At 46.6% G+C, this 10421-nt stretch overlaps 1 protein-coding gene and 1 long non-coding RNA gene across 4 annotated transcripts in view; one reads left to right on the forward strand and one right to left on the reverse strand.

Moving 5' to 3' along the window:
• Positions 1-4608, reverse strand: part of LOC111826575 — a 12253-nt gene extending 7645 nt beyond the window's left edge. Inside the window, exon 1 of one of the 2 annotated variants that reach the window (XR_002829937.1) lies at positions 4413-4608. This is a non-coding gene — a long non-coding RNA (uncharacterized LOC111826575). The remainder of the gene's footprint in view (positions 1-4412) is intronic. The other variant, XR_002829936.1, reaches the window with a different exon arrangement.
• Positions 4609-4681: 73 nt separating this feature from the next.
• On the forward strand, positions 4682-10421 carry FITM2 (fat storage inducing transmembrane protein 2). Of its 2 annotated transcripts, none has more exons than XM_023756257.1 (3): positions 4682-4912; positions 6886-7535; positions 7902-10421. In XM_023756257.1, exons 1-2 carry the CDS (start codon positions 4740-4742, stop codon positions 7499-7501), a joined length of 789 nt encoding a protein of 262 aa, XP_023612025.1. In that variant the 5' UTR covers positions 4682-4739; the 3' UTR covers positions 7502-7535; positions 7902-10421. The 2 variants fall into 2 exon arrangements, with proteins under 2 accessions (XP_023612025.1, XP_006091486.1); XM_006091424.3 differs by having other exon boundaries at positions 4683-4912; positions 10194-10421.

Below are 10421 nucleotides of genomic sequence, written 5' to 3' on the forward strand. Positions count from 1 at the left end.
CCCCCCCCCCCCGCCCTTAAGCAGGCAGGCTGGCCTCTGGAGACAAAGGTTTTGCTCAACTGCCTCACCCCAGGGGGGACTAGTCATCCCATCCAGCCAGAAAAAGAGGTGGCCAGAGGTTAAGAATGGGGGAGGCATTGCAGGGGAGAGCTCAGAAGGAAGGAATTGGTACAAGGGGACGAATACTTCTGCTGGCTGGCCAGGAGCTGTAGACAAAGAGGGCCGCCCGCCCCCTGGGAGAATTACTGGCTGCCAATCTGCCCTGCCAACCCAGAGTGAGTGAATTATTTCACACATACTAGCCAACAAAGGGACACCTGCTGGTTGCTCTTTCTGTAATGATCTCTTCCCACTGTTCCTCTGGCCAGCTCCAGCCAATTCTTCAGAAATCAACTCTTCCAACAACTCTTCCCTGAGTCTCCCTATCCCTATAATAGGGTCCTCTCCTCATGGCCCCAAGCATCCTCTACATAACCTATTATCATTCTACCTCGGCATCCTTCAAACTTGATGGACCAGAAAACTCCTTCCCCGTTATTTATAATCAATTTCATAATGATTATTTTCCATTGTTTCTCTTCTGTTCATAAAGAAGCAATTTAAATTTTAAAATAATTTCCTTTACATCACATATTAATAAGGATTTATTTTTTTAAGAAATCCTCACCCAAGGATATTTTTCCATTGATTTTTAGAGAGAGTGGAAGAGAGAGGGAAAGACAGAGAGAAATATTGATGTGAGAGAAACATATCGACTGGTTGCCTCGTGCATGCTGGAGCCCTGACCAGGGAGGAGTCTGCAACCCAGGTACGTGCCCTTGACAGGAATTGAACCTGGGAACCTTCGGTCCATAGGCCGACGCTCTATCCACTGAGCCAAACCAGCTAGGGCTTACTAATGATTCTTTAACATATTAACAAAAAATTTTTTTTGCATGTTTAGTAGCTGCCAGACACAGTTCTAGATGCTTGAGATGCATTATTGAATAAAACAGGCAACGTTCCCTACCCTCTGGGGCTGACATTCAAGTAGGAGAGACAGAAAATAAACACATGAATAAATAAATCATAAAGTATGTTTAAAAAAGAAACTTTGATGGCATTCCTAATCCATAAAGACCTCTTAGTTTTTGCCACTTAATCAAGTGATACAGGCCAATTTACTTTTAAAAATATATATGTTTTTATTGATTTCAGAGAGGAAGGGAGAGGGAGAGAGATAGAAACCTCAATGATGAGAATGAGAATAGAATCAATCATTGCTCGGCTGCCTCCTGCACACCCGCTACTGGGGATCAAGCCCACAACCCAGGCATGTGCCCTGACCGGGAATGGAACTGTGAACACCTGGTTCATAGGGAGATGCTCAACCATTGAGCCACACTGGCTGGGCCAGGCCAAATTACTTTAAAACATATCAAGATCATTGTCAGAATAGAAGCCTCTTTTCTAATGGAAACATTTTTTTTGTATTCTGCCCCAGCAGACTTTAATCTTATGAATCAGTGATATTAGAATATAATATGGTTATAAAAAAGAAAAATTCTTTATAGAAAGCAGTAAAAACTTACATTTCCTTTTACTTAATCTCTAGTTTACATATATCCATGCCTGGCCAAAGTACAATCATAAGCTCAGATGATTTCCATGCAACCATTCCACAAATTTAGTGATTTTATATTTTTCAAAAGCATTGCCATCAAAATAAAAAGACAAGTACAAGTGATTTTCAAAAAAATAAAAAGGCAGGTTATTAATTTGTCCAAGAGAAACTCAGACTTCAAGATAAATTCTATAATCTTGAAACTCTTTTAACAAGTGACATAAATATAGGGTTTACTTATGAAATTACATTTAGCATTCAATAAGAAAATATTACTTTTTTGTAGCAGACATATTTTTCATTCTAGTTCTCCATTTCTATAAACATGAAGCCATGTGCTTCTGTAAAACCTGACTCTAAGAAACCTAAAATATAAAATTCTGAACAAAGGTCAAAGTTATGATAATCTGATTTAAAATTTTAAACCTTATGTGATGGGTTTTTAAAGCTTTAATTGAAAATGCTGCTCAGTATTTATTAAACTTTTCTCGTTATGAACATCTTTATTAGTTGAGGTATTTCTTTAGCAAGAAACTCATCTACCTTTTCATTATTCAGTGGCTTAGTTCCCATAGGAGCAGCAGAATAAATGCTTGATTCTTTACCTTATTTACTAGTTTTCAAAATAATGAGTTGATTCCTCCAAAAGTGGCCATAATGTTTTTTGAGTGCCATTATGAACCCATGGATTTAAACAGATGTGTGTTTCCATCCATTGAAGTTATTATTCTCATTTATGCTCAAATTGTCCCAGCTTTGGCCTTTGGGAGCCTTTTTGTTGGTTCCTGTGCCCTCCTGAAATGACCTTGCCAGTCTTTTATTGCTAACGGCTTCCTTGCTTTCTGGTTTGACCAGATGGTCCAGCCTCAACTTGTACATTCTGGGAAATTGTACCCTGGCCAGTGTGGCTCAGTTGGTTGAGCGTCATCCCCTGCACCTGCACTAAAGGGTTGCTGGTTCAATTCCTGGTCAGGGCATATGCCCAGATTGAGGATTTGATTCGCCCTTGGGATGTGTGGGGGAGGCAGCAGATCGATGTTTTTCTCTCTCTCTCCCTTCCTCTCTCTCTAAACTCAATTAAAACATATTTCATTTTAAAAAATGTGGGAAATTTTATCTTTTAATTGTCTTAAATATGAAATTATTAAACATCGGAGGTCCTAACGTCTAGTCCCATGCTTGGTAAATGGTTAATAAATGCTGGTTGGCTGAATAAATTAATTATTATCACCCTCACTACATTTTAAGTTCCTTAGGCCAGAACCATATACGTCTGGCAAGTATTTGTTGAGTAGATAAATGGAATGAAAACCAGTTAGGTGATACCAATGAAAGTCTTAGGCAGGGCAGAACCTTGATATTTGTGGTCCTCTATCACCCTCTGGTGGGGAAGTGCAGAGCATCATCCTCCAATGCTTTAAAATCTAGTGTTTTTCAAACTACGTATAGAGCCCCATCCATTAGTGAATTGTAAAATTAATTCTGTGGGTCATAACCAGCATTCCTAATTGAATTTATAATTGAATAGAAAATATCAGAGCACCTTACACAGAGTAGAGGCAAATTCTGTCACAAACTGTCATAAAGCTATATTTATAGCTATATCTATGTATCCGTTAGCATATATATTTATTTATATGCTACATATATACTTTTATGTGTGGGCTGGACCACAACCAGTGATTTGTTGGGAAATGTGTAAGTATACATGTACATAAGTTTGTTATAGGTTTTTCTTAATATAAAAAAATATGTAGCACATAGTTTAGAAACAATGAAATGAGCAAACATCCTTAGTTGTAAATCCCATATAGCTAAGTAATTCTCACAGAATGCTCTCACTGATTTTTGCTGGGCTCTTGCATCCACAGCCAGCCTGTAGTTTCCAGTCAGCCATGTTTTGACCAATGGCGTTGCATCTGATCTGTAGCGCCTGCCCATTTCCTGGGTGTAAATACTCCCAACATGGCGACTGTCACTGAACATGGAGTTGGGAAGAACTGCACCTGGGAATGTAACCTAGTTTGGAAATAGCGTCTTTGCAGATCTGACTAAGGGTCTCGAGATGAGATGATTCTGGACTGAGGGTGGCCCTCTAAAGCTAACGCCTAGTGTCCTGATCAGAAACAGGAGAGAAGACACCGAGGAAGGAGGGCCACGTGAAGACAGGAGAGGCGGGAGCTGTATGGCGGCAGGAACGCCAGGGGCTGACAGGCAGCGCCTGGAGCGAGGAGAGCGCCCTGGGGGGACCTGGCCTCAGGGCCTCCGCAAGGACCAGGCCTGCCCGCGGCTGCATCTCAGGCTGCTGGCCTCCACGTGGCAGGTCATGCATTTGTTTCCCTCGGCCATCAGGTTGGCGGTGATTTGCTATGACGGCCCCGGAAACTGATCCAGTAGCAAAGGGATGACCCCGGGGTGGGAAACGCTGAATGAGGCACCCCCCATGCCGGGGAGTCTGAGGACTTCGCTCCGTGATAAGCTGAGGACTGAGTTCCCAATACCCTCATCTGAGCTCCTGAACAGGCCCCGGACCAGCATTTTCACTCACTACAAATAAGTGTTTTTAAAATGAAAATAAATTTAATAATTTAAATGTAATAGTTGTTTTACACATTTATGTTCTAATGGGACTTGACCTCACGTCCCTATAACTGGATCACCATCGTGGCCCTCGAGTTCACAAGCTAACTCTTGTCTCGCCATTTTACAGAAGGCTCGGGTGGAGGGGGTGCCTCGCGTCTCCAGGAGAGACTAACCGGTGCTGTGACCGCCGTTCTAATTCCTACAGAGCGATATTTATTCTTCCCACCTCCAGCAAATACTCCCACGGGCGCCTTTTCCCCAGACCAGAGCAGGACGCGGAGGCAGGGGTTCGAACCTGCACAGTGGGAGCGTGTCGCCCGGAGCAGGACTGAGGGAAGCGAGAGGCGGGGAGCCTGGAGCTCGGAGACCGGCGCGCCCTGAGGCCGCCAACGGCCGAGAAGGGGAGCGCGCGGACGGGCGCGAGCGCTCCTCGGGGGCGGGGCCCGCGGGTGGTGCGCATGCGCCGGAGGGAGGCGGCGTTCCGGACTGGGCTCAGGGCGAGACGGTGGCCGAGAGCGCACAGGGCGGCGGACGGTGGCCGACGAGGTCCGGCATGGAGCACGTAGAGCGCTGCGCGTGGTTCCTTAGGGGGACGCTGGTGCGAGCGGCCGTGCGGCGCTACCTGCCCTGGGCGCTGGTGGCCTCCATGCTGGCGGGCTCCCTTCTCAAGGAGCTCTCCCCGCTGCCCGAGAGCTACCTCAGCAACAAGCGCAACGTCCTCAACGTGTGAGTGCACCCTGGGTCCTCCTGCCCCCGCCATAGCCGCCCAGCTGTCGCCTCGTCCAGAGCTGGGGGCTAGCTGCTCTGATGGCCGGGTCAGTGGAAGGGGAAGTCCTCCCGATCGCGAGAGCATCTGCACGCGTGTCGCGGCCGAGGGACCCCGGCACAGCTAGTGTCACCAGCAGCTCGGCGTGCACACCCAGCCCGGGCAGCCCGGGCGGGTGACGAGCAGGGTGGTGTGTGGCCGTGTGTATGCAGGGGCGCAGGGCGGGGAGCGGGTGAACCAGCCGAGGTCGCTGCTCCCCCGCCTCCCCTTGCAGTCAGAAGTTGGCCCCTGCCCTGGGGAGATGCCCCCTCCCTGCTGCCTGCGGGTGTCAGTCCCCATGCCGCCACCCTGACCCCCGTGCCCCCAGCGTCTGACAGTTCCATCACCGCCGGTGAAAGACCCGCCCCCCCTCCGCTTTGAGAGCCCGGTCCCAGCCTAGGACGGAGCCCGCCCTGCAAGGTAACCGCGGAGGCGTGGAGCCCTCCAGGCTCTGCCCTTTCCCCTGGATCTCCTTGGACTTTCCCAGCCACTCAAAGTTCATGGCAGGGACCCAGGAAAGCCATCCAGCTGGGCTCTTTGAGATATCGCCTTCACCGCACCCACTCACTGCTTTTGCTTTCTTTATTTCTTTCTTTTTTAAACTCCTGGACTATTGCACAAAAACACTACTGCAGTAGGTAAACGCTGACATTTCTTCCTGGTGCTGTGGCCCTAGATTCTTTAGAATTACAGTGTCAGCAGCGTCTCTCCAAATCAACCCAACTTCAGTTATCGACTTAAAACCCCGGTCTCTGTCCCCAGCAGCCTTGTCAAAAGCCTGCCAGGTGTTGGCTCTGGCAAGATCTGTATCAGTCTCAGGGGAAACATTTGGGATAGGCCCTGGGTGGTGTCTTAGACACCTTTGGAACCCAGGACAGGGTTGTCCTGTCCTTGGCCACCTTCCTTCCTCACCCATGTGGAGGCTGGACTAAGACTAGGTGATGAGAGTGGCAGTCGCCCCAAGTCTCTTGCCGCTGGTCCCCACGTCAGCCACCTTTGACAGCACAGGGGAGGCAGATGAGGCAGCTGCTGCTTTATCTGGCCTGGGAGAGTGGGGAGCCAAGCAGCCTGGCAGACAAGGCCCTGTTGTTTGCCAGTAGCCATGGATCCTGGCGTTTTGTACCAAGCTTCTGTGCTAATTCATGGAAAGGAACCAGGGAATCATGGGCTCGGGAAGGGATTTAAAAAATCACTGGGTTCCCTCGGTGCTATTTGATAGCTGAGGAAACAGGCCTAGAGAAGTGTGGCAATAAGGTAAGTCAGAGTCAGGATTTGAGTCTGATCTTCTAGTGTGAAGTCAGGCTCTTTTCCGAGATCGTTTTCTGCCACACAGGAAGGAACCCTGGTGTAGAAAAAGCATGGGCTTTGGGACTGGCCAAACCTTGGTTTCATCTGTGCTTGTGGGTTGTGTGAGTATGACCCTGGGCCAGTTTTTCAACTTTTCTGAGTCTCAGATTCTTTATCTCTAAAATGGGGAAAATGATACCTTCCTCCCAGGGAGTGTGAGTGTTCAATGGGAAAGTGAAGGTAGGTGAAAGCTCTTGGCCTATGGCAGATGCTCAGTTATTATTACTTTCCTGAACAAATAGCAGAGTGCTTAAGATCACAGACCCTGGATTTGAATCCCAGCTCCACGACTTGTGATCTCCACTTTAGGCATGATACCTCTCTGGGCCTCAGTTTTCTTGTCTGTAAATGGGAATAATAACAGTCCCTACCAGATGCAGTTGTTAAGGACTAAGTAGTTAATACATTTAACGTATTTAGTAAGTTGTCATCTGTAGCTTTTATCAACTTTTCTCGTTTTCCCTCGAGAGTCTAGAGACCTGGGTTGTGACATTGTTTCCTCTCTGCCATGTGCCCTCTCTTCACTTCTACTCTCCTCCTCTGCCAGGTATTTTGTCAAAGCGGCCTGGGGCTGGACCTTCTGTCTCCTCCTGCCTTTCATTGCCCTCACCAACTATCACCTGACAGGCAAGGCTGGCCTGGTCCTGCGGCGGTTGAGCACCCTGCTTGTGGGCACGGCCATCTGGTACGTCTGCACTGTCATCTTCTCCAGTGTTGAACACTACACGGGCAGCTGCTACCAGTCACCAGCCATGGAGGGGCTCAGAAAGGAGCCCCAGAATAAGCAGCAGTGCCACCAGGAAGGGGGCTTTTGGCACGGCTTTGACATCTCGGGCCACTCCTTCCTGCTGACCTTCTGTGCCCTCATGATTGTGGAGGAGATGGCTGTGCTGCATGAGGTGAAGACGGACCGAAGCCACAGCCTCCACACCGCCATCACCGCCCTGGTCGTCGCCCTGGGCTTCCTGACCCTCATTTGGGTGTGGATGTTTCTGTGCACTGCCGTTTATTTCCACAACCTGTCCCAGAAAGTATTTGGCACCCTGTTCGGTTTGCTGGGCTGGTACGGGACATATGGGTTTTGGTATCTGAAATCTTTTTCCCCAGGACTTCCTCCCCAGACCTCTCGTTTGAATTTGAAGCAAGACAGTTATAAGAAATAAAAGAGAAACAAAAGGAGTGACAGCAGGACAATGGGTAATATATTTTTCATTTATTTTTCTTAATTATTTGGCTAAATTATTGATCCTACATCAGAGAGGAAGCTTACCAGGCAGTTTTGGTGGGTGATGGTGGAGTCTGGGAAGTGAGTTCACTCTCCAGACTGTTCTTGGCGACATCACCGTGTGTCACAAGCGCCACCATTTCCAGTTAGGCACTTTTTGTCCCTGGCAAGACTTGACCTTAATCTGGACTGTCCCTTTTGTCCCTAGAGGGCACTTAGGCTCAGTGAGAGTGCAGAATCAGGAAAGCCTCCTTTGTGTGGCCGAAGGGGAGGCCAGGGCCTCAGGACTCCTCTGCTGCCATTGTTCTCTCCCTGTTTCTAGTTTCCTTTTGTTTTAGTGGCTGTTGATGCTGTTATTTAACAATATTTCCCTCGGGTCAAAGTAACCAACTGTTGCCTGAAAGACAATGGTTTTAGTAATTGTTTCATCTGTGGAATGTTAAATATTACAACTGGCTTGTGATTAGCTATCAAAACACTTAAACTGGAGTGCCTCTCCAAGTGAATATTGGATGATTTTCATGTAATGAACAGAGAGAATTTTCCGTCATGTTGTCTACTATATATATTGATGTTTGAAGCAATAAGGTTAACTTTTCTTTCTTATATTTTGAGTGAATGCTTTATAGTTTTTAATAACAACTCTGCATTTGTTCTTTGTTGACAAAACTCCTGAAAATAACTCAAACTCCACTGCTGCACTTTGGCAGACGTGTGTAGATTGCTTTGAGGGTTGTTGTTTTTTTTTTAGAACACTAACTTTTTATAAACCAAACTCTTGGCTTTATGGTATTAAATTCTACCTTGTGAGGCTCTTTTCTCTGTTAAGAATAAAACCAGGAAGTAGACATTTTAATAACAACTTGATCAATTTTAAGCCAAGTCAGAGTAATTTTACAAAATGTGTAATTGCACTGAAACTTTCCTGACCACATGTCATTGGTATAGACTGACCTATGCTTCAGAGTCATATGTATGTTGATCATTTGCTGTGGCCTAAGGCATTTTTACCTTTTGGATATGATTATGATAAGTCAGAAGCGAAGGGGAATGTCTTCCATTGCCTTTGATGGCAACAAACTAAGCTGTTTGCACAGATGTTCTTATTAAATGGTGGCATGACTTTGGTTCCACCCTCCTCTTATCTGTACCACCATCAAAGGCAAACTAAACCTGGGCCTATTCTATTGGTCTTGAAGCCCCCTTTTATGTCCCCTTTGCAGCCCTTCTCAATTTCCCGCCTTGTGATTCTGTGGTCTTGATTGTGAGAATGCTGGGAAGGATTAGAAATCCTGTCACCTCCACCTCACAAAGGCACAGTTATATGCTCTGTGATAAGACACCCCCTTCCCCTCCCCCAGGCTGTCTCCTTAAGCCTTTCAAACTGAACCCCTTGCATATTGGATAATCATCTTTGAAGCTTCTTTGATGCCCCCATTACCCCCCAGTTAATAGCATATAGATAAGCACTGCACTCACTGGCTTAACTCAAGTTCAGGTCATTAGAAGCTTGAGCTCTGGAAAACCTTCAGGATACATTGTATTTCACATAATGATTTATTTAAAATATGAAGTTCGTATCCCCTTTGTATCCAGTTGAGCTGCAAGTTACCTTGTATCAATCAAAATGTGAGGTGGCCCAGGGCTGGTGTGGCTCAGTGGTTGAGTATCAACCTATGTACCAGGAGGTCAGGGTTTGATTCCCCATCAGGGCACATGCCCAAGTTTCAGGCTTGATCCTCGGTGTGGGATGTGCAAGAGGCAGCCAGTTGATGATTCTCACCATTGATGTTTCTACCTCTCCCTCTCCTTTCCTCTTTGAAACCAATTTAAAAAAAAAAAGATGATTATTAAAAAAAAAAGTGAGGTGTGTTACCTTGTACCCGAAGAAGGTAACAGAAACACTGGCAATGAAATTCTGGAGGTGTCACCCTGGTGATTTGGGGACATTGATAAAGGGCAGTGGCCCCAGGAGATTAGTTTTGCTCTGTGGAGTGGGAGTGGGGTGGAAGTGGGGATGGGGTAGGTAGCAGGAGCTTGTGGAAGGGGTTGAAATCTCTCCAAAGTTTCATGTTCAGCACCAAAAGGCAACAGGCACAAGGTGACTCCAGAAGTTCATTTGTCACACTTAAATCTCTAGACATTTTTCTCGTCTGGGTCTGAGTCCAGCTCAGCATTCAATAACTCTGCAGAAAGTATCCATTACTGAGCCTTGCACATTGATTAGTCTTCCACTGCTTCCTGTTCATTCTTAGCACCCTTGCCTTCTTCTTGGGAGCATGCCCTCTGTCCCTATGTGAGACAGTTTGGTGCAGCTGAGTTTGGGCTTAGGCACACGAGATGTGGGTTCAACTCTTGATACCACTGCTGAGAGCCATCTGACCATGGGCAAGCCTCATTTTCCTGGTGTAATACAGAGGTGATGCTGTTAGGATTCAGGGAAATGATGTGTGTAAAATGCCCAGCACATGTATAGCCCCCTACCCCTTTTTCTTGATTAAGTCCTTTAAAATTTTTTGGCTCCTCCAGAGAAGGCAGGGAAACTAACATCTTTTGAGTGCCATTTGGGGGGTCTGTGTCTCCTGTTGAAATAGGCTTGTATTGTCTTTTGAAAAGTGTGTTGTCCCCAGGCGCTGAACAAGAGGCTTTTGAGGGCATCTGTGATCCCAGAGTACTGCCATGCTTGTTTTGCCTTTCCACATGGAGGTTCATTCACCGACGCCTCGTTTTCCACATGCATCTGTCATAGTCTGAGTACCAGATTGTATTTAGAGAATGGCTCTTGCCACTGTTATATACACACAGATCGTATGTGTAAACAAGCAAATTAAGTAAACTGGAGATAATGAAATACCACA

This window comes from Myotis lucifugus, unplaced genomic scaffold (genome assembly GCF_000147115.1).
Source record: "Myotis lucifugus unplaced genomic scaffold, Myoluc2.0 scaffold_90, whole genome shotgun sequence".
NCBI classification, from domain to species: Eukaryota; Metazoa; Chordata; class Mammalia; order Chiroptera; family Vespertilionidae; genus Myotis; species Myotis lucifugus.